Consider the following 23,489-nt stretch of genomic DNA (forward strand, 5'->3'; position numbering starts at 1 on the left):
GCGGGCAGGGGCGGACGCAGGGATGTAGGCTCTGCCGCTCCATCATCCGACCCGTCTTTCCCTCGTACTCGGCGTGCGAGCTAATGTACTCTGCCTTGCGTCCTTCGCATCCGTGAAAAGAAAAAGAAAAAAAGCGGATGCCGAGCGTGGCGGTGGTGCAAAGCCACGCCCCTCTCCCGTCGCCGGACGAAGAGCGAGTCCTGTGCCTCACTCCACCCACATCTCCCACTCCCCCAAGTCCCTTCGGCTTATCCGCTCTCCAACTCCGCCCTCTCTCCTCCTCCCCCCATCGCCCGCACGGGGCAGCGTCCTCCGGCGTTCCTTAAAATATTTTCTTTCCTGCGTTCCTTTGGCTTCGCAATCGCATAGATCTGAGCTTAGCGCGTGTCCGCCGTCCTTCTTCTCCACACCCCTTCCCACCCACACCACACACACGCGCGCGCGCAGAGGGGGGGAAGGGATGGCGGGATTGCAGTCAGAGAACATTTCTGCCAACTCCACACGGCTGACTGAGCAGAGTACGTCCGACAAGGACATCTGCGCGTTCTGCCTCCGCCGGGCCGTCCCCTCTGCCTCCGACCCCCATGCCCCGCTCTTTCCCTTCTTCTCTCTTGTAGACTGCCGCCACTACGCATGCCAGCCGTGCGCGCTCGTCCACTGTGACAATGCAGGCCGCCGCATCCTCTGCCCAAAGTGCCACTGCGTCTCTCGACTGGCGCAGTCAGGCCGACGGCGCACGCGCAGCGCCGCCGCAGCAGCCACCGACCCCGACGCGGATCGCGTATCCATCGACGACGGTGTGTCTTCCACCCGCTCTCGCCGCACCGGCACTAGCCCCACGCTGCGTCGCAGTGCTCTAAAGGGCAAGAGCGGCACCTCAAAGCGGCGCGCGAGCTCCGTTCAGTTTCTAGCAAACCCAACGGCATTCGTCGTGCCAGGAGACGGCGCAAGCGACTCAGCGGCAGCCCCAGCGGAAGACGACGGCGCCGATGAGGAACGCCGTCCGCGCAGGGCCTCCTCGCCCTTGACACAGGACGCCGTTGACGCACTTCCGCTCGACCCTGTGGAAGCACAACGCCGGCGAGTACGCGAGCAGCACCTCCAGCTCCGCGCGGCTGAAGCCGCTGCTAAGGCAGAGAAGGCGGTGAGCCTGTACGCCATCACAGCTGCGCCCCCTCTGCCTTCTACCTCAGTTGGCTCAGGGGCCGCCGCCAACGAAGGCTCTAAGACGAAGGGCCGCTCACGCTCCCAGCCTGTGCCGAAGTTGCCGAACACAATCCTGGAGCCGAAGCAGGAGTACCCACTGCCACCTCCGCTGGAGCTTCACACAGTGGATGAGGCAGAAACGCACGCCCTTTCCGTGCCTGAAGACAAGCGCTTCGACGCAGAGTCAGCGCTGCCCACCGCAGCCGCAACTTCGAGCGCTGCAGCAGCGCCCGAAGGGAATGCGGAGGCCGATAGCAATGCCCTGGCGCTGGCGTCTGTGTCGAGCCCGTTGATAGCTCCGCGTCGAACTGAGGATGAAGTGCAGGCAGCCACAGCGGGATCTGATGACAAGCCGCAAACGACGGGGGCGCTACCGCCACCCTCTAGCCTGGCCGAGGACCTCGCACGCCCGCGGCAGCTGCTGGACGACTGCGAGAGCACCGAGGCGGAGGAACGCGGCGTCGTTGGAGACGTCGAGGCGCACGAGCGTGCGGCGCTGAAGCAGCACATGGAAGAAGAAGACACGGCCATTCGTGCGCGCCGAGGGCTGGTCCTCGAGTTCGAGTCCACACCCATACCGGGTCCGCAGCCGCAGCCGACACCTTATCACCAGCACTCGCACCACCACAACGCCGGATCCCTCTCCTTGGGCGACCTCTCCGACCAGGTCAGCGTCACATCCGACGACGAGCTGTCGCAGCGGGTGTCAGCGCTAAAGTCGGTCACCAGCAGCACCAGCACAAGTCGTCGGCGGCAGCACCCATTTATCAGCAGCGCCTCAGAGCCACCGACGCAACCGCTTGAGAAGGCCGCCGACGAGCCAGACGCAACGGTAGCGAAGGGTGCGCAGGTGGTCGGTGCGAGCACGCCTGGTGGTGGGATCTCCACTATGATGAGGCCCGTTTCAAAGTCGGGCTCCGTCGACAGAACGCTCTCGCCAATGACCACCTCACGGCGAGGTCAGGTCTCGGCAGACGAGGAGAGCGAGGATTACGGCGAACCCGTCGCTGCCGTTGCGCCGCCGGGCAGCGAAGACGCCAAAAGACTCGGCGCGGCCAGAGAGGTGGAAGCTGCAGCTGCGGTGGCCGAAGTGCAGGCGGCAGCACAGGAGGCGAGAGCCATCGCAGAAGAGCAAGAGAGGGCGCGGCGACGACAGTTGCAGCGTGAAGCAGCTGACGAAGCTGCCGAGCTGAAGCGGAAGCAGCAGCGGCAGGAAGAGGTGGAGGTGCGCCGGCGCCAGCTGCAGGAGGAACGCGCGGCCTTTGCTTGTCAGTCTCTGCAGGACCGTGAAAGTATGGCTCGAGAGGCGCTGGAGAAGGCCGAGGAAGTTGTGCGTGAACATTACGAACGCAGCGCTGGCGAGTGGTTGGGCGCGGCGCTGCCGCTTGAGCTGGAGGCGCGGCGGCGGGCCCGTGCGGCAGCGGAGCAACTGCATCAACAAGAGCACGAGCAAGCGCAGCTGGCGACGCAAGAAGGTCTCCAGCGAGACAAGATGGAAGAGATGGAGGCTAACTCATGGTCGTGGCTACTCTCCGGCGCCCGCGTCGATCGTGTGGTGGCGGCGACCGAAGAGGGCGACCGCGTGCAGCGGGAGTACGAAGCGCTGCGCTTTGAGCGGTTGCAGCTTCAGCTTCGCGAAGACGCGGCGGACCTCATTCGCGAAGAGGCGCACGGCCGCCTCTCCTTTGTCGAATACGAGGCGGCGACACGCAGTCTCCTGCAGAGCCACTACGCGGTGCAACGGCAGGCGCTGGCGGAGGACGAGCAGCGGCAGGAAGCTGAGCTTCTCAAAAAGGCTGCGGAGCGCCGCGAGGCAGCGTTCCGCCAGCGCTGTCAGTGGGAGGTAGATGAACTGGATGCAGACGAGGTGAGCGGCCGCGCGATGCTGCGCGAGGTGGAGAGGGAGGAGCGACGAACAGCGAACCTCGTGTTCCTGCAGCGGCTGGCGTGGATCCGGCGCAAGGAGTTTTCACAGCACACAGCCCCTGTTGATACGGTTACCGCTGCAGAGGAAGCTGGGATGTCCTCTGTTCTGTCTGATGCGCCAACTGTGATGACAGCACGAATGCACGGTCGCGTGCAGCCGCAGCAGAGCATCACAGCCCTGCCTCTGGCGCTTGAAGAGGATGAAGACGGCGACGGTGGCGACCCCGATGTCACTGGAGCCGCGACGCCGCCGAAGCTCCGCACTCCACTCATAACGGCGAAGCAGTTGTCCGAGTTGCGGGCCCGCGAAGCTGCGTACGCGGCTGAACTGCAAGCCGCCTTGGAACGCCTCCAAGAAGCCGAGCGACGCGTTGCCGAGGAGGCAGCCATCCGCGCGCAGGCAGAGCAGGAGCGCCAAGCGGTACGCGCCGAGTCGGAGCGCCTCATAAGGGAGGCGGAGCAGCGCGCCGAGCAGCGCATCCGCGAAGCGCGCGATGCCGCAGAGCAACTGCTGCAAGCTCAGCTCACCGACCTGCGCGACGAGGCAGCTCGGCGAGCTGAGCACGCGTCCATCATACAGGCCCTGGCTGAGGAAGAGCAGCGAGCGGTTCTGGAGGCGAAGCTGCAGGCCGCACAGCGTCAGTTGGACGAGGCGCGACAGCGCGCGCAGGAGGAGGTGCACCGAGCGCGCGAAGAGGCAGCGGAATTGGCTGCGGCCGACGCTGCTCGTGCTGCCAGCGAAGCCCAGCGGCGTGAGGAAGAGTGGCAGGAGCGTTGCCGGGCGGAGAATCTGCTGCGGCTCGCTGAGAGGGAGATCGAAAAAGAAGAGGCGATTCGCCGCCTCGCTGAAATCGAGGCGCGCGCCGCGGAGGCGGTGCGGCTGGCGCGCGAGGAAGCCGCACGGACTGCCGCAGAGGCACAGGAGCGGCTTGCTGACATGGAGCAGAGGCAGCGAGCGCGAGAGATGGAAGTGCAGCTTGCGGCGCAGCGCGTGCGTAGTGCACGCGACAGCCTGCGTGAGTTCGACTCGCGCAGCCAGTCATCGCGGCGCACCACGCCGTCGAGGGCAGAGCAGCCAGGGCAGAGACCGCCAACAAGCAGCCGCTGTCATGAGGCGCCACGCCTCTTCGCAGCCTCGTCAAATCATGCCTCACAAGCGTCTGCGCACACTCCTCTGCAGACGCCGCCGCTGGCGCCGTCCTCATCACACACACCCTCGGCAGTCCAGCCTCAGCCGTCGGCGCAGTCGTCGGCACTGCGCGCCGTCGCAGTGGCACCCGCGGCGGTGGAAGCAGTACCCACAGTCGCATCCGACTCGACACCTCCGCGGGTGATTCTGAGCTCGCAGCACACACCTTTGTCGTCGGCCGTTGCTCCGGGTCCTGGACGCGGTGGAGCTGCCGTGCCGTCGTCCTCTGCGTCTGCTGCTGGCGCCACCAGCCTCGCCACGATGGATCCAGCGGATATCATTCGCGCCGCCATCCGCTCTGCTGTGCAGGAAATCGTGGAGGCGCAGCGGCGTACACAAACGCTCCAGGATCGCGCCGAGCAGCACATCTCGCTCAGCGAGCGTCGCTACCATCGGCACCAAGGCGATCGCCTGCGTGCTGCACGCGACGTCGCCGCTATCGAGTCCTCGTACGCGCTTAGCGAGGCGGAGGAGAGCGAGGGGCGACACAAGCGACAACAGTCATGGGTCCATCAGGCCCGGCAGCGTCAGCCTCTCCGCGGTGGCGAGCACACCACCCACGCCGCTAGCTCACGCATATCAGATGGACGCCTGTATTCAACTCGCTCCTCACGAGGCGGCTACGCACAAGAGGTGAGCGATAGCCCGTGGACGCGCAGCTCTTCATCGCCCACATCACGACTGTCACCGACACGTACGCCAATGCCAACAGCATCCTCTCCCGCAGCAGCAGCCGCTCCCGGCTCGGTGAGCAGCAACACGCTGCCCAGTGCATCGTCCGTGTACTTTGACAGCATGCATCGGCCCTCGTCCGTCACATTTGGAGCGGCGCACCGATTTCACGGGCGCTATGGCAGCAATTACCCCGTCGCCCCAGAGCATCAGAAGCAGCAGCCCCCGTTGTCGTTCAGGGGGTACAGTGCAGCATCACGCGTTCTGTTTGCCCCTCGCATGGCACATGAGGTCCGAGACGCGTGGGCCTCCGAGGAGGGGGAGCACGGCTATGCGCAAGGCATGCCTGCCGCAGTCCAAGCGCACGCCTACCCACCCGCCTCCTCGCGACAAGAGCAGCGGAACACTACCGGAGCAGCTCAGCCTCCTCCTCGGCCTCTGCAGCAGCTGCCGCAGCATCCTCGTGTCGCCGGCGCCGCCGCAGCACTCCCCTCCGCGGCGCACGCCTACAATGAGCCGGAGCCGCGCGCACCAGCGGCGGCAGCGATGGACTACTCGCCACCTCCTCGCCGTAGCACTACACACACGGGAGCAGAAGTGAAGCCGCAGCAGCGGCGCCGACAGGGAGGTGCGGGTACTAACGTGGGCAGTGGTGGCGGCGTAGGGGCACTGCCAGAGCCAAGCCGAATGTGCCCTCGCTGCTACTCCACAGAGACCACATCTCCATGCTGGCGCTGCGGAGAGATGATCTGCCGGCGCTGTGGATTGCCTCCAGGTGCAGCACGACAGCTGTGCTGCACAGCGCACCACCGTGCGCAGCTGCGCGAATTCGCCCGGCGTAAGGCCTACGAGGGCGGCCATGCCACCACGGCCGCAGCAGCTGGCAAGGTACCGTCGCCGACACCGCACGTACAGCGCCAGGATCAGCGGCTTCGCGGAGAACATCAGGTGCAGACCTCCTTTGCTTCCTCGGTAGGCAGCGTGCAAATACGTGATGCTGCAGCCTTTGTAGATGAGCCGGCAGCGCGCTTTGACGCAGGCACATCGCCACTGGCAAGTCCCTCGCCGCCGCGCATGATACCCTCGTCGGCGTATCGAGCACCACAGCAGCAGCAGCAACGGCAAGTCGCCTACCCGCAACCGAACTACCCTAGCGTGTACCCAGCCTTCACGGTGGCGGGGCCGGCCGCATCGTCACAGCAGCCAATGTACTCGCCAGAATTCCAGTCAATCACAGCGGCCTACCCTTATGCTTATTCGTACCTGCCGCCGCCGCCGCAGCAGCAGCAGCAGTTTCCGTGCTACGTCAATAGCGAGAGACCCTATACGGCGCTTTCATCGCTGGAGCCGTGTGCACCTCCATTCAACCACCCGCAGTCGCTCGCTCCCTCCGGCTACTCGGTTCGTGCCGCGACGGCTGCGGTGGGGAGCGCTGCAACCGGCACTGGTGGTGCTGGCTTCGCAGCAGGTATGACTGTATCCGATGCGCCGCGGCAGGAGGGCGCGGCAGCAGTGGAACCAGAGGTTTGGTCAGCACCTGGAGTGCCCCCGTCCGCGAGTCGGTCGATGGCTGTCAGTGCCGCCGCCATGCCCCATATTTCGCCAGCAGGGCTTGCCCAATCAGCGCCGCCAACTGCAGCGGTGCTCCCGTTGCATCAGGCAGCCAGTGAAGGCGTGGCTCCCTACGATGCCCAGGCGGACGTGGTCGTTGAGGCCACGGTCCCCGCGACAGCAGCTCTCGACGGCACGCCGGACGCCCAAATGCAGCGACAGCCACCTCCGTCAACGCGCGTCGACGATAGCCGGATAAAAGTCAAGGCAAAGCGCCCCGCAGAAGTCCGTAGCTGCACCCCGCCAAACGCGATCCTCGCTGCATCCGTTGCGGGGCCTGCGGCAGAAAGCGCCAGTCTACCGGGCGGCCTGCCGGAGAAGCAAGGCAGCGCAGCTGCATCTGTCGATGCTTTGCCCATACGAGACGGTGTTGCTGCTGCCGCCGCCGCCACTGCGGATGACGACGGCGGCGACGGAACGACCGCGGCCGCAGCGGCGCTAGAGGAGCCCAAAACGGAGCGAAAGAAAACTTTCCCCGCATTTTTCGTGTCGCTGTGCGACGGTGAAGGCGCTGTGGAGCCGCGGCGGCCGAAGCCGCCAACGCCGCGGAACTTCGTGCCGAGCCAGCTGCTGCCGCCAACTCCGGCAAGAGTGCCGCCGCCAATAAAGCAACGCCGGAGAAGCGCACTGTCTGGCATGCTGCTCATACCGCAGAGACGCAGGGGCGAGCAGACGGCTCATCGCCCGCATCAGCAACGCAAGCTCTCTCCCCTTCAGGCGCATGAAATGAACTGTCCACGTAGTATTCGCAAGAGTGTCAGCCCAAGTCGTAGCCTAAGCGCGCAGCGCCGCCATCGAAACGCGTGCCTCAGCCCCTACGAGCGAGCTCCAAACTCAAGCGGGGCCAGAGACGTGCCGAAGAAATCGCTGCCCTACCCGCCATCGCAGCGGCAGCATGTCAATGCCAACGGTGTGGCAGCCTCCTTGACGAAATCGATCAAGTCTTACATCAAGTCTCTCTCTCCCGTGATGGTGGTGGATGCATCCGGCACCCCAATCTTCTACGAGGACGTGCATAAAGCCGAGTCGGACGGCTTCTGTCGGGCGCAGCAGCAGCGGCGACCGCAGGAGCGGCGCGCCACCGCCTCCCCAGTCCCCCATGACATCTACCTCAGAAGTGGCGGCATCAGAGGCAGTGTGGCCGAGGCCGAGCACAGCCTTCCCGCGTCGCGCCGTCACCGCAGCAAGCTGGAAGGCTACTACGTAGATGCTCCATCACAGCAGCAGGACTCCTCGCAGCAGCAGCATCAGTGCTCATCCCGCAGTGCGTCCTACTACCCGTACTTCACCTCGTCCGGCGCGACGAGCGAGACAATGCCTCAACCCCCTCATCCGCAGCACCAACACCGTTACGCGCCCTTGGAACTGCACATGCCCGCCCACATCCCCTACACGGCCCCGGCCTCGGATCGCCGTGTGCCGACGCTGGCAGAGCTTGAGAGGCGCCTGCAGCAGCTTCGACTAGAGGATGAGTACGAGGCTGCCGAGTATCATCGGCGCGAAGCGCCGTATGCGCATCGCCAGCAGCACGTTAGTGCGCTTCTTTACCCGATTAGAGCCGCGGCGGTGGGCGGCAATGCCAGGACATTCGTTGCAGCACCCTCGTACGGCAATCGTGAGGAAGCACAGCTGCAGCAGCGGCGCCACAATAGCGCCACAGGGCGGCACCCACAGCTGCGCACAGTGTCGCCGCCGTGGAGAACAGATCTGAACTCAAGCCCGGTGCGACCTCGGTGGGACATCAGTCAGCCTCGCTCGCCCATTTACCACCCTGCTCCGGCAACGACGGCCGGCGGCTGAGTCTGGTCGAGCCCGCCTGTGCATACGTATGCGTGGCCGTCGCGGTCGCCAAGGGCTCGGCCGCCACCATACTCCGTCCGTCATCCGCGTTACGTTTTCGCAGGGGTGTCCCTCCCTTCTTTCAGCGGGTGTGCCTTCAACAAATGGCGTGATGATGTGTGGTGCTGACTCAGTCGACTGTTGCAACGCCCTGCGGCCTGTTCCTGAGCGCTCTCGCCACCACCACCACCCTCTCTCTCTTTCTCCCGCTGCCTCGCATATATTTATAGGGGCGCCCATGTTGTATGCGTGATAGAGGACGGCGTGTCTGCGTCATGGATGGCGCGGAAGGCAGGAATGGTCCGTGTCGGGGGCGGTATGGCGGGGGAAGAGGGGGAGGGGGGCAGGCGCGGCTACTGACTTGCCTTTACAGCTTAGAGTGCAAGGTGGTATGCATTGCGGCAGATTTATCGACGGCGAAAAAAAAAAGGAATCGCTGGCACACACACGCACATTTCACCCTTCTGTCACACACGCTCCGCAATATCTGTCCGCCCTCTCTGATACGTTTCTTATGGGCTGTCGTGTCAGGCGCTCTTCGCCTCGAAGCCTTCAACGGCCCTCATAGATGATACCGCATGCATGAGCACAGCGCACGTCCTCGCTGTGGCACGCACCCTTGTCTGCATGCGTGCGTGGGTGCGGGGAGCGGTGCTGCTGCTCGCGCCCTCTCCTCTCCTCTCTCCCAATCCCCGTTGCTTTTTTTTCGTTTCCTCTCTCTGTCATTAGACGGGCTGTAATACGCGATGCCCACCGTGGCTGTAAAGGGCGCGTTGATGGGGCTGGCAAGAATCGTAGCTCTTCGATGACGCGGGCAGGGGTCACACCACCCTCTCTCCCCACCCCACCCCGAGCCTCCACGTCCGCAGGCGCCGCCTTTGGGGTGCGTGTGAGTCTGTGTGTGTGTGTGTGTGTATGTGTGAGGGGGGAAAGAGAGGCACGGCAACCGCGATAAATGCCCTGTATCCAGTCTGAAAGGGCGGTGCTGTTGTTGCCTCATTGTATCCTCTCCGGCCTGTTAGTCTCCCCCACCATCACTCCTCCTCTCCCTGCCTCTCCGTCCGTCTCTCTCTCCCTTCCTCGTCCCTACGCGGTCATCCTCCAGCCGCTGCCGCCGCGCCCTGCAGTCCCACTGCACTCTCCCCCCCTCTGCCTCTCCTCTCTCCCAAAGGATAGAATCTGTCGCACTAGGTGGCGTTCGTGCGGGCAGGCGTCCCGGTAGTGTGTCGATGCGTGTGTACGCTCGTACCTGCACGAGCCGCTTTCCTCTGTGCTCTCGAAAAGGTGGGCGCAGCGCCCTCCGCCCCTGCAGCGCCCCACGCACGAGCTCGTGTGCCCCCTTCTTCCCGTCGTGAAGACAGCGGCTGTAACAGTAGCAGCTCGTCCTCATTCACTGAGAGAGAAACGCAGGCCACCGACATGGGTGCTTGCGCACGGTCCCTCTCTTTCCATATATATATATATATATCACCGCAAGCAGCACTCTGCTGTGCAGATGCCATTACCGATATCACTTCCCCCTCCCTGCCCCTCCCCTCCCCCCGTCTCCGTGTCTCCGCCTTGCGTGCTCGTTCGGCTCTGCAGTCCGCTCTCTCTCTCTCTCCACACACACACACACACACGCGTCATCATCACCTCTCTTACCATCACTCATCAGGCCACACACACATACACACGCTTCGTTTTACCTCTTCTTCGGCGTACGCCAGCACGCAAGCAAAGGCCCCTCCGCAGCCATGACCGCCCTCATCACGAAGCAGCGGTACAACTGGATGGGGTACGATGGTACCGAGACGGAGGAAGTCGACACGGCCCTCCTGCGCGCCGCGGATGTGCCGGGGAACAACTACAGCTACCTCCATCGCCAGCGGGTGATTCTCCTCCTGAGGGAGAGCCTCCTGAAAATCAAGCGCGACCTCGGCCTCGCCCCTGAAGACCACTCTGAGCAGGAGGCCCGCCAGCGCCGCCTCGAGCAAAAACGTCGCGAAGAGGAAGAGCGCATGCGCAGGGAGGCCGCGCTTGCCGATGCGGAGCGCCAGCGTCTGGAGCAGGAGGCGGCCGAGGAGGAGGCACGACGCCAGCGGGAGGCTATGGAGCGCAAAGAAGAGCTCAGGGCCCGAACGCCGAGCATCGACATTAATAGCGAAGACAGCGACCTCAGTGATGAGTACAGCGCCGTCCTCCTATGTAGGACTTGCACGCAGCAGGAGATGGACATGGCCATCGAGGGCTTTGTCAAGGGCACTCGTTCGCTGCTCGCGTGCACTGGAAACGGCTATGCCAGCTACCTGGACGGGAGCTTGCACCCCACAACCAGCAAGCTGATTGAGCACAACGCCTCCAAGCTGGACGATGTGGTCAGCGCGATGGCCGGCACCTACTTTGAGATGCCTGTCGCCGAGGAGCACTCGCTCGAAGAGGTGTGTGCGGCGCGCGACGAGTGCGACATGGCGCGCAAGAAGCTGGAAGCCCTCCGCGCCCTCGACGACCGCACGTACTCGGTGCGCATCCGCACGACTGAGAAAAACGCTAATGGCCAACCGAAGCAGCAGCTGGAGCCGGAAGATGACAATATGACTATTCTGGAGACCAACTTTGAGTCAGCTAAGCAACGTTCGGAGAACGTGCGCAAGAGCTATAATAAGAAGGCTTCCGCGAGCGGCAATGCCATTGCAGCGGCGCTCTGCATGCGCGCCTTCTCTGACGCGCCGGAGGCGGCAGTCGCGGCCTCTGCTCTCGGGAGCAGGGCGCAGATGGAGCAAGCTGCGGCGTAGAACAGCGATGCCTCCGAGGCAGCTGTGGAGCAGGCGACCAAAGCTTCAGACGCGACCCAGAGGGCCACCAACCGCAAGCCGGGCTCGGCGTCGCATCCGGAGGAACCCCTTGCGGGCGCATGAGGAGCAGAGCCCCAAGAAGATACCACGCCCAGGGAAGTCGATCATGGGCTGTGGAGGGGGGCTAAATGGAGTGGAATGTGCATCAGGAAGCGTACCTAACCGCACACGAACACGCTCATGTGGAGGCACTGAGGCGAGGGGGAGGGCAAGTTGGTGAACGAGCTCAGGCTGCGTCTGATGGGACGCGCATTCGGAAAGGCCTGTGCATGCGCGTGTGTTTTGGGCCGATCTGCTGTGGCTGCTTCACTCAGCTCCCTTATCGATCCAACTCCATCCCCCCTCCTCTTACGCAAGTCGCGCTGCCTTCATCCCTGCATCTCAAAGGGCGCCCGATGGGCACTCACACCTCCCCCTCCACCCCTCCCCCTCGGCTCCCATCGCACCCACGCCAGTCTACTCTCGCGCGGCAGGCGCGCGAAGTGCTTGGCACAGCGTGGCATAGCACTCGCTCACACTGTCGTTGGCGCTGCCGCTATCGCTGTTATTTTACCTCTGGTCTCTTGAGAGGAAACGTCGCGCGAGCGAAGGCGCGCGCGTCTGTCTGCGCCACGCCTCTCTTTTATTTTTCGTATGTACACGTCAGCCCCCTTGCGCTGTGGCGCTTTAACGGGAAGGCGTGATGATGAGACAGACGTTGCAGCATCCATGCACTTGTGAGGCCGTTTAAAGCAGAGGGAGGAGGAAGTGAACCCTTCAAGCACGGCCACGCTGATACACACACTCAAACACAACGCACTCTTCCTTCGCGGCACATTACCTCACCGCCACCACACCCCTCTCCCCCCTTCCCTTTCCCTCCCTTTCGCCTGTACCTCCCCCTCTCTCTCTTCTATTTCTTCTCCCTCCCTCCTTCATATCAGTCAGGTGCTCTCTCTCTCTGTCTCTGTCTGTCTCTCCACCAACCACCACGCCACACCCCAGCCCGTTCGCTCTCTCTTCCTCTCCTTGCCTGCTCTCGCGGTTGTCAGGTAGGCTAATCCTCATGCGGAGTTGGTGGAGTGAAGAGGTGCCCCACCTCCCCATTTATCCTCTCTGCCCACGAGCGCACAGCCTCTCCATCGAACACGCAAAGAGTGACAGGAAGTGAGGGACGATGTGTTTCTGTGTGTGTGTGTAGAGGGGGGAGAAGAGGAGAAAGGATCCCCTCTCGTATGTCGCTGTTTACGCCCAAGTCCTGGAGAGCGTCTGTGCATGTGTCGGGGGGCCCTCCTCTACGCCTCGCATCCCTCCGGGGCTCCGCAGCGTCCACGGCCGCCAAAGAGTCGAGAGGGACCTAATGGAGAGTCGAGACCCTCCCCCTCCCCCCACCACCACCGCGATCGCGCGTACCCTCCTAGATACCGGAGCTCGCGCGGCGCCATGTCGGTCCCTGGAGCTGCGCGTTACGTGGCGCTTTGACGGGCGACGTCGCCAAGAGGAGGCCGACGACGCAGGGGGAGGGGGGGAACAGGGAAGGAGCAGGAGGGTGAGAGAGGAGGTTCGTGGTACGGCCTCCCCTCCATCCACCACCCCAGATGTGGGCCCTTCGCATCCACGCTCGCTCCGTCATGCGTGATAGGCTTCTGTTGCGGCTTCGTCATCCCTTTCGATGTGTGCGGCGCATGGTCGCTTTTACCCTCTCTTCTCGCGCACCGCTTCATCCACTCCCTTCCCTCTCTCTCTCTGTTCGTCGACTACACTGCTCACTCTGCGCCAACGGCCTCTGGCTGTTCTCTTCCCGCATCTTCTCTCTCACAACGCCCTTGAGCTTGCGTGGGGAGGGGATGGGAGGATACAGGGATGCATCGGCGCTTGGCTACATCGCCCACTCTTCACCACAGAAAGCGTACCGACGGCAGCACGCCACTTCAAAAGTGTGAGGGGAGAGGGTAACAGGGTATACCACATCCAGAGGGGGAGGTGACGCCTTTCTTTGGGGAGGGGGGACAGGCATCTGAGTCGAAAAAAAAAGTTCGGCCGGCCGGTGGCAAAGAGGCTGAGCGAGAGACGGCGCGGTGCCACCCGCATCCGCTCACAGTCATCACCTCCCCTCCTCCTCCTCTCTCCCGCCTGCCCCCCCCTTTTGCTGCCGCACCTCCGCGGCACCCCCTCGTGACGGAGCCACTCCAGTGCCCCATCACGCACACCACGCGCATCACCGCGCGCCGAAGCATTCGAGTCAGCTGATCCGCATATATGCACTTGCATAGAACCACATAGACACACATCACCGCATAACATACTGGCGCGTACCTCTCGTCTCCGTCCATTCGGTACACTTTCGCTGTGCGCTGTACTCTGTGCGACCAGGCGGCACCATTCCGTCCCCCTCCCCCATCGCTGCAGGCGTCCATGAGCCGTACCGCCTCGCGAAACGTCAGCCATTCGTCCTCTTTCCCTTCCAGCCCCCTCCCCCCTCTCCTGCAGTCAAACCCAGCCAGGCCGCCTTCGAGTGCTGTGCCATACACAGCTCCGCCGGCATCCTCTCCGATGCAGCCGAGCGCTCTTGCCGCCGGGTTGGCCTTGGGCCCCCAACAACCCGTGAATCAACGGCAAATCGTGCCTCTCATGGGCAGCAGCGGTGTCGTGGCGCAGCCTTCAGTAGGCTTTCCAGAGACCGCGCCGCGGCGAACTTCTTACACCGCCAACCTTGAGGCGCAGGTGCGCGTCCTGGAGCAGGAGGTGCACCTCCTGCGTGCTGGTCTTACACAAAACGAGCGGTTGCGGCACGTTTCCACCACGGATGAGCCGTTGCCGCAACGCTCGTCGTCGCCGCCGCCTAAACGAGTTCATTTCGGGCCTTCATCGGTCGTCGTGCCGTCTCAGTCACCACGCGCAGCGAGAGCTTCCTCGGTTGCCTTCACTGGCGTAGAGGGCCGCCTCCGGCTTGCCTTTGGGCAACGCGTAGACCCGACGAGCTCGCGAACCTCCGCACATAGCCCTTTTAATGCGGCTTCTTTGCAATCGCGCGGCGTGGCAAGCCTCAGCAAACCCAGCCGTAGGAGCGCGCGGTGCGGATCGGTTCCGCCGCCCTCTACTGCGCCAGCGACAACCACCACGTTTGTGCACCTCTCGCCGGCCCCCGCCTCCCTGCGTGGAGGCAACACCAACGGTGTCCCCCTCCAAGGCGCCGCCACTGGTGGCACACTTGTCTCCCCGACTGCCGCGAGCATACAGCCCCTGTCCTCCGCGCCCGCCGGCGTCTCTTCCACGTCCCCGGCGGCGGCGACGGTGTGGGCGTCAGCTGACCCAAAAAAGCTCTGGCCACGCGTGGCGACGGCCGCAGCGGAAGCCCCTGAGAGCGCGTCGGACCTCTCTCGCTACCCATTCCGAACCACAGAGACCTCCTCGCCGGTCGCATCATTCACACCAGTTAGTTCAGAGCCGTCTGCCACGAGTGGTGCGCAGCCTGTCAGTGCTTCGGTAGGGGCATCCAGCGCCGCTGCATCGCCCATCGTAGTGGCGATGAGCAGTGATGGGCCTCCTCTGACGTCCTTGACGCAGCCGGGAACACCCACTGTGGCTCCGGCATCTGAAGCGATGCTTCCCCCGACTGCTGCGCCGGTCGCTCCGTCAGCTTCCTCGCCACCTACCCCAAGTACTGCGCTCGCTGTTACCCACCCGCTCCTCGGTGACACGACTCTGCTTTCCTCTACGGCTGCCACCAACACCACGCCCGCAGAGGTTTCCGCGCCGCCCGTAGCGAGCTCCTCCGCGTCGGTGGCAGCCGCGGCCAGACAACCAGAGACAGAGGTGCTGCTCCTGCGTGACACGCTTGCGCAGCGAGAAGCGCTCTTGCACCGCGTGCTGCTAGAGCTCCACGACCGGCATGGAAGCGGCAGCACCCGCTGTCAGAGTTCACCAGCGGTAACAGCGTCGGAGGCGAATGAGCGGCAACAGAGTCGGCAGGCCATGCGACTGCTGGCAGAGGAGCTCTTAGCCGTGCAAACGCAACTGAGCCACGCTCGGATCTCACATCAGCTGGTCGTTGCGGAGCTTCACACATGTCGTGAGCAGATGCGTCATGCACTGTCACCGGAACAGCAGCGAGCCGCAGCACCGGAAAAGACTTCGCCGGCTGAGGCGTCGCAGCCGTCACCAGGCTCTCTCCAAGAGCAGCTGGGCGTCGCCCTCAGCAAGGTGCAGGCGTGGGAGGAGTGGTATGCGACAAGCGTCACCGCAGCAGGCGACGAAGCCGCTGGTGTCACCGCAGGCAACAGCAATGCACTATCGATCGCGAAAGGGCCGTCGTCTCCGCCGCAACCATCACCTAAGTTGAAGACGCCCGACACAGCGTATCAGGTTGGGGCCGCCGCTGCAGCTGCGGCGGCGGTCAGTGGTGCTCACGAGAAGAAAAGAAGTCGCAAGAGAGACAAGCACCTGTACGAGACGTCAGCACTGAGCCACTGTCCGCAGTGCGGCCTCGGGCTGCCTGGGCTGGCGCCAGCATGCGCTGCCGCCGGCGTTCGAGGCGACAGCCCAACTTTGCCCCCTCCCTCTGCACTTGCACTACAGGGGTGGCCCGCGGTAGCACCATCAGTGCCGTACGTGTCGGCATATGCGTTCGATTCTATTCTGCTCCACCACTTGGCGAGCCGGCGCAATGGCCGTGACGTTGGGGCTCCTGACACCGCTGGAATAGAGCCAGGGGCGGTGGCCAAGACCTCCGGCGGCGGGGCGGCAACGCCACCGCCGCCAGAGGACGCCTCATTGTCGCCCTCTCAGGCGCAGATAGATGAAGTGAAAGGGAGGTGTAGAGACACGAATGTGCTGGGACAAGCGCGCGCCGGCACGAGAGAGGTAATCAGCCACTCCGGTGCCGGCGATGCGTCCTCGATGTGGGCGGTGCCGATGAACGGGAGCAGCATCACCTGCGCAAGTGGTGCGAGTGGAGGTGCCCGCCAGAGAGTCATGAGTGCCGGGCACACAGGTGGCGGGGCGGCGAGCAGTCCCTGCGTCTCTTACTGTGACCGGCTAGACCACGCGCAGCAGCAGGCCTACCGCGCTCAGCGGTACATCGAGCAGCTTGCCCGCGGGGCAGCGGTGCGAGAGCTAGCGGAAGCGGAGCGGCAGGTCGCCGAGAAGCGCCTATCCTTGCGGGAGCACCATCTATGCACAAAAGACCTCACTGCCACGTCGCAATCGCCTCCCTCTCTTGTGCTGGCCTCGTCCGCGCCAGACGGGCCGCACAGCACAGAGGCGGGCAAGCAAGAGGTTGTGGAGTGATCATGGGCTCTAGCTTCCCTGTGCGTGGTGGGTGCGACACACGCAGACAAGCATGTCAGAAGAAGACGCGATCGGCTGACGGGCAGTAATAGGGCACAGGTAGAGCAGCAGAGGGCATGGGCCTACAAGCGTGCGTCGCAGTCGGTCTCAAGTGCGCACAATGGGGCCGCCCCATCGCATCACCTCCGCACGCGACCCTGCCGCCACCGCCGCCACTTCCTCTCTCCCTTCTTATTGGGCTCTGCTTTGCTTAAATGGCAGCCCTTACGTCCCTGTTGGCTCTCGCTCCTATTTGCTTTGGGCGTGCTGGGAAAGTACTTGCGCGATTCCGTTTCTGTGCGTCTGTGTGTATCTGTCGATACCTCTGCGGGTGCCGTCACCAGCTAGAGTAAGCGAAAGTGGGTGCAGCTACGAGGAGGGAGAGAGAGAAGGAAGCGTGGGTGGGGGGTCATCATGGATAGACAGTCAGGCACGCATCCACACAGATATATATATATACATTTAAATGTGTCTGTGCGTAAGGGTCAGAGACAGTCAGCGATGCTTCTCTGGCGGTAGTGCGAGACGCAGGAAGTGCGACCCTCTAGAGCTGCCCGCTAGCAGTGGGGACTGGGGCTCTGTCTCCCAAAACCACCGCGACTGCGTTGAGCTTTATTCGTGTATGTCTGCTGCTGCTGCTGCTGCTCTGCCTCGCTCTGTCCGCGCGCGTGTACGAGTGTGCGGCTCTCACGCGCTGTGCGACGCAGCGGATACATCGTTCACTGTCGCATTGGTGTGCGTGCATGCGCAGGGGCACGTGCCAACGAAAATGTGCACACACGCACGTGTGCGCACCCGAGAAGCGTCACCCATGTCACACGTCTACCAGCCCTCGCACGTTTTACACTCAGCCAGGGTGGGCAGAGGTGCTCCCTTGTGGGGGGGCACCCGACCCTTATCAGCAGTCGGATCGAGTGCAGCGCTCAGCCTCCGTCCCTCTCACCCCCTACCTGTGTCACCATATCGAGCGTAAGCCGCTCTGTATCAGAGGCTGTATGCTGGGCGGCGAGGGCGCAGAGAGACCTCAGGCAGACGTGCCCGCACAGGCCCACGTTCTACCCAGGCGGGTCATTGCGCTTCTCTCCACTTCGCTCTTCTTCCTTCCCCCTTCCCTCACCGCTGCGCTGCTCACGCTCATCGTGCCCTGTACTGCTGCAGCAGCGTCTGCGCGCCACCCCGAAAGAGGAAACGACGGCGCATTAGGAACGCACACACACACACACGGGAAAAAAAGAGGTCAGCGCAGGCAGAGAGGCGAAGCGGCGTCCAAAAGCTGAGCACGCCGATAGACGAGGAAGCCGCTCTCGCTCCTCCTCCCCACCTCACCTTACTCAAGTTCCTCTCTCACCCACCCATCTCCCGACTCTCATGAGCCATGGGCGGGCTTGCATCTTCTCCAGCTTCCTGCGGGATGACAACACCCAGACGAAGCGGTCAAGAGGCGGTAGCCACTCCGACAAGAGCGACAGCAGTGACAGGTCTGTGAATGTCGTCTACGATCATCATTGCGGCCTGCCGCAACATGAGCCCGGGGACAGCACCTCCCTCCAAAATGATGGAGGTCCTGCCTGTCAGCGACCCCAGCAGCAGCAGCAGCAGCAGCAGTCATCGATCACGCAGGTGCCCTCTGCCTCCCTCACCGCTTCCCTGAATAGCCTGCGCAAAGGCAGCGTTGGCAGCTTCCCTGTCAGCACCTTCACCCCAACCGCGCCTCACGCGGCACCATGCTCTACGTCCGCGTTAGCCGGCATGGTGGATGAGGCCGTGATGACAATGGACCACGCCGTCCGCGTCCCGTCCGCTCTGCGCGGCGCTGGCCGCCGCACCATGTTCGACGTCCTCGTCAACCTCGCGGAGCGGCAGGGCAGACGGGAGGTGTGGCAGGCGAAGCCGCGGGTGCCCACCGAGGCTAATAATCTCGCCGGTGAGCATGCTGCCACAGCCAGAGATGTGCAGGCGCCAGCGCCGTCGCTGCGCGCCGCCTCCTCTGCGCAGGAGATGACGTATCAGATGCTGTTTCCGCGATCGGCCGTGGCTGCGGCTGCAAAGCGCCCGTCGTCATCGTCCACAGCCAACGCTGCCCCTGCGGTGGGATCGGCGCAAGAGGCTGGTGGAGAGCACACCGCTTCTATGGCGCCTCCGCTTGACGGTGCGGTGAAGGCCTCGCCGAGCCGGAACATGTGCACATCCGCGTCTGCCTCGCTGGCCCCACACCTGCCAATGTCGCTGCCCTCTGCTCTGCCGTCTGCGCGGGCGAAGCCGGACCGCCGCCTGCGCCATCTTCTGCCAGCGCACTTGCGCGGCGGCCCAGCAGCCTCGCAGAGTGGTGATGACGACTGGCAGGGGCACAAACTGCAGGCGTCGCCGCACGTCGGAAACGATCGCCGGCAGTCCCCGAAGGCAGAACATTTCGCAGGTCTGGTGGCACTGGATGCGTACGATACATCCAGCATCAGCAGTTTCAGTGACGACGACGACGATGACACATCCTCACCCGGCACGCGGCATCTGCAACCCCATTTGGGAACGCGGCGGGAGGGGGCTGGCTCTTCGGATACTGCGCCTAGGTCGCGTCCGCAGGCAGCGCCGGTGGCCACACGCCCAACGGTACTCTCCAGGCTCATCAACGGCGACGCCGAGGAACTCGTGAGCCTTGAGGCCCCTCGTGAGGGACCCGAGCCTGAACAACCGAAGCGACCGCAGCAGATGGCCGAGGGGACAGAAACGAGGTGGGCGCGGCGGGAGCAGGTGTTCATGGGGGCAGTCGAGGCGGCGATGCCATCATCGCTCGCAGATGGGCCGGAGTGTGTCCGTGACGGCCTACGCCACAGGCGCAGCCGTGACCGTCGTGCGGGCCGTAACACTGCCAGCCGCAGCTCAGAGAGGAGCCGAACTCACTGCAGAGCTACAGATCCCTTTGCATCAGACTCCGACAGCACGAGCAGCGGCGTGGATGACTCGGCCGACGACGGCGGCAGCGTCTTCGGCCTCCGCAAGGACCTCGATGACGAAGTGCCGCGGTGGATGCGGCAGCACGAGGCCACCCGTGGACGTCTTGCCGCGTGGCAGCAACAGCAGGTGTGGCAGCAAGTCTCCTGGGCGTCACCGACGTTCCACGAGACACACACGTCCGTCATTGAGCGCGCAGCAGCGGCGCTCGCCGGAAAACCGCACATGTTCTGCCCCTCCTCAATGGCGCCGCGCATACCGAGTGCGGCATCACACGCAGCTGGCCGAGTAGTGGGGGGGAGGGTCGCTGGGTCGGCGGCGAGTAGCATGGGTCGAGGCAGGCCAGACACCCGGGGCACACTGGCTGCCGCCGGGGCGCCGGGATCGCTGCTGGCGGTTTGGAAGGAAGGCAGGCGCCTACTGAAGCAGCGGCCTCCCAATACGACCGCAGTGGCCGTGGTCGGGTATTTATGGCAGCGCTTTCAGTCGTGGAAGCCGTATGGATGTCAACTGCTGCGTCAGCTGCGCAGCGGCACCTGCTTCGGTGAGGCGGCAGCACCGCCAGCCGGGTCGCCCCAATCGCGCTCCCAGCGCGAGAGGCGCTCTGGCTGTCTCGCGGTGAACCAGGAGTGGGATGCTCCGAGAAGGGACGCCGTCGAAGCTACCGAGGAGATATCGGGCACCAGCAGCGGTGAAGACAGAGCTCACACACGTGCCATGCAAGGAAAGGCAGCACGAAAACCACGGCAGCGCCGCAAAGAGGCCGCAGCATCGAGCTCGCCAGCACAGAGTCTCGCCCTCAACACCACCAACAGCACCGGCGGTGGTGGTGGTGGTGCTGTTGGTGGTGTCGACGTGCAGGTGAGGGTGCACTACATGGAGTCCGCCTTCAACGTCGTGGTCGTGCATGGAGAGCTTACGTATGCGAGCGAGAGCGCCTGTGCACGTTTCGGGCTCGCGCATCCCCTTCTTTCCTCGCGCTGCTCGTCATCATACGACCGTGGTCGAGCGGAAGACGCTGCAGCGACGCCAACCGCGCACGAGCGACGGTGGACGGTCCTTCTTCCCGAGCCGGCTCTCAAGCAGGTGCCGGTGCTACTGCAAGAGCACATTTACCTCGCTCCTCCCTACACCGTCTTGCGCGAGGCGCAGGCGGTCCTCTCCAGCTATAACTTCACATCCGATGCGCTCCTGCGACAGCACGCGGAGGAGGAGGAGGTCTTCCAGAAAGCAAACCTGCAGGGCTGCGCACCCGACGAAGGGGACTCCGGTGGTCGCCCCAGCAGGGCTACTCCGACGAGCAGCCGATCGCCGGGCGGCAATGCTGACCGGAGTGCGCCACCCCGCTGGTGGGCAGCGTGTGAAGGAAACGACCGCACTCCTGTGCGCGAGGCCGCCTCGACCCGCGCAGGGCATCCGCCTCACCCTGCAGAGGAGACTGTCGCGGAAGTCCCCCCAGCATCCTTCTATCGAGAACTCTGTGGGGCGCCACTGAACGCCGATCCTGCACGCCTGCGTCGCACGCCACCCCTGGAGCACCCCCCACGACAGCAGTGGCCCGTGGTGAACAAAGAAGGCATCTATCCGAGGGCTCCAGCGTCCGACAATGTGGACGCCCACAGTGGCATCGCCGTGAGGCAGGGTGGTCGCAGTCGTGTGGGAGCGTCCCCAGAACCGCACAAACCTGTCGCTCGCAGCCCACCACTACCACCTCGACTGCGCGAAGCTGAGAGTGGGAGCGATGCCGTCAACGCCGAGGCGCGATGGCGGCAAGGTATCCCGCTTGTACAGTCGCCGCTCTCCCCCTCGTACGTGCGCGCGAGCACCGCCAGCGTCAACTCGATCATCGTCGACGGCTTCTACGACCCGCTCGCAATGCCGGCGCTGCCGACGGCGGGCGCGGAGAGGGGGGCGGTGAGAGCGTGGGGCAGCAGTGGCGACGTCGCGAGCGGGTTTTCCTCTGCCGTCGCAGACGGGACGGTGGCCATCGCAAGGGTATCGGAGCACGGTGCGGACCGCGTTGTTGCAGCAGCGGATGCTGTGGAGCGCAGGCTCGCTAGTGGGCCGCGGGAACTGCCGGTTCCGCCTCAGCTGCTCGCATCTCTGAGCACCAGTGCCACCCCAGCCGTAGCAGCGAATGCATCGGGCAGTGTGTTTGGCAACGGTATCGGCAACAGCTCTGAAGCCCGAGGTGGTGACGTGCTCGCCAATGACCTCTCTCGAGTGCCCGCGGCAGTCGTGTCAGCAGCCCCGCTGATGGACTGCCTCATAGGGGATGGCTTCCCACGCGGCCCGACAGCCGACTGGGATGTTCCTGTCGAGGTACTCTTTGCGCTGTGTCGTGGTGACGGTCGATTCAGGGAGAAAGAGGAGCAGCCTGCGCGGCATAGGTGGCGACACCGCAACGTCGGAGTTGACGGTATAAGCGAGGAAAATTACGTCGACGGTGCTTTTACAGCTCAGGAATGCCCCACAGGTGTCTACACCATGGCCACCACCTCTGCAAGGCTCGCGCAGCAACCTGTGGATGCACACAAGCTGCACCAACGCGAAACGCCCACCAGTGGCGACGATTTCACCGCTACCGCGATTGTCAGGTCACCCAGTGAACTGAGGAGCTCCACGGCGTCGCAGCTCGTTTCGCAGATGATCCCGTCGAGCGCCACTTTCTCGTACCCCACTCCGCGTTCGCCATCCGCGTCCGCTGCGCCTTCGCTCGCCTCATCGGCAGCGCCGTCATCCATCTCCCTTTCCTCTTTGTCGGAGCCGGGGGACGACTGCGATGACGGCGTGGATGGTGGCGGCGCTGCCCATGCAACCCTTCCGCCACGTGTTATGGTGGAGGGGAGGGATAGAGTGCGCTGGCCACGTCACCGTTCCCGTTGTAGTGGGCTCAGCGGAACTCTAGCCTCACGCCGACATGAGCAGCAGCAGCACCAAGAGCGGTGGATGCGCGTGCTGTGGGGCCGCGGAAAGCACCACGATGAGTCCTATGGCCTACCCGCTATACCTTCGAATGCCTCTGCAGTGGCGCGTGCGCCGGCCAATCCCTCCGCACGTACTCCACCGCCTCACACATCACCGTCGCAGAGGCGCTTCAAAGAGTGCACGGTGAACTCTTTCTCAATAGCTGCTGACGCGTTCACACCGGTACCGAGCGCCGAGAGCGCGGCGGCCAGAGCGACCCCAGTAACGAAAGGGCCAGGCCTTGACCCCACTGCGCGCGTGGCGCAACCATCGTCGCCACTCGCAGTCGTCCATACCGCAGCGACGGAGACGCGCACAGACGCGCCGGTGCCGCATCAACACGAGGGCACCCAGGCGTGCACCGCTTCAACAGCCTTCTTTGCGCTGGACGATGTCTATTTGAGTGGCGCAGAGTAGCGCAGAGAGAGGGGGCGTGGAGGTCGGGGGGGATGTCCCTCTCTCTCCATCTGCTACGCGTGTCGCGCGATTGGAGTCCGCTTCTGCTCGTCCTCCATCTTTTGTGTGTGTGTGTGATTGCCTCGTATTCGGCAACGGTGGCGACTTGCCGCGCCCTTACACACCCGCTGTCGTTTGATTTTTCTGTGTCACGTCCACCAGAGAGCGGCCACGCCACAACGGTATCCAACAGGGAAAGTGTTCGGAGCGCACAGGGAGATGAGGAGGAGGGGTGGAGGGAGGCACGATCAGTCGTGCATGGGAAAGAGAAGGCCACACTGTAGGAGCAGGCTCGTACACGCGAGCCTGGGCGCCTCCGCCACAAACGCTGTGGCCCATGCAGCCGCAGGAACGCCTGCAAGGAATGCCGGCTCGTGGTGGCGCTATGCCACCCTCTCTCTCTGCTGGAGCTCAGCGGGACCGAAAGCAGCTTGGCTGTGGAGGGGAAACGCGAGCAGGCCAGTGATGTGGCTCTAGTAGCATCGACGCCAGCCGGCGGCCCCCCCGCACAAAGGCATAGGGGCTTGCGCTCA

The 23,489-nt window shown here is 64.0% G+C and overlaps 4 protein-coding genes across 4 annotated transcripts; all 4 read left to right on the top strand.

Annotated features, from left to right (window-relative positions):
- Positions 1–460: 460 nt before the first annotated feature.
- On the top strand, positions 461–8,404 carry LSCM1_06295 (uncharacterized protein; the record flags this gene model as incomplete). Its single annotated transcript, XM_067323726.1, has 1 exon — positions 461–8,404. One exon carries the CDS (start codon positions 461–463, stop codon positions 8,402–8,404), a length of 7,944 nt encoding a protein of 2,647 aa, XP_067179355.1.
- Positions 8,405–10,179: 1,775 nt separating this feature from the next.
- On the top strand, positions 10,180–11,217 carry LSCM1_06296 (uncharacterized protein; the record flags this gene model as incomplete). The annotated part of the gene is made up of 1 exon (XM_067323727.1): positions 10,180–11,217. The coding sequence occupies one exon, from the start codon at positions 10,180–10,182 to the stop codon at positions 11,215–11,217; it is 1,038 nt and encodes a 345-aa protein (XP_067179356.1).
- Positions 11,218–13,671: 2,454 nt separating this feature from the next.
- On the top strand, positions 13,672–16,545 carry LSCM1_06297 (uncharacterized protein; the record flags this gene model as incomplete). Its single annotated transcript, XM_067323728.1, has 1 exon — positions 13,672–16,545. The coding sequence occupies one exon, from the start codon at positions 13,672–13,674 to the stop codon at positions 16,543–16,545; it is 2,874 nt and encodes a 957-aa protein (XP_067179357.1).
- Positions 16,546–17,952: 1,407 nt separating this feature from the next.
- LSCM1_06298 (uncharacterized protein) lies at positions 17,953–22,917 on the top strand (the record flags this gene model as incomplete). Its single annotated transcript, XM_067323729.1, has 1 exon — positions 17,953–22,917. One exon carries the CDS (start codon positions 17,953–17,955, stop codon positions 22,915–22,917), a length of 4,965 nt encoding a protein of 1,654 aa, XP_067179358.1.
- Positions 22,918–23,489: the final 572 nt, after the last annotated feature.

Source organism: Leishmania martiniquensis, chromosome 19 (assembly GCF_017916325.1).
Source record: "Leishmania martiniquensis isolate LSCM1 chromosome 19, whole genome shotgun sequence".
Taxonomy (NCBI): domain Eukaryota; phylum Euglenozoa; class Kinetoplastea; order Trypanosomatida; family Trypanosomatidae; genus Leishmania; species Leishmania martiniquensis.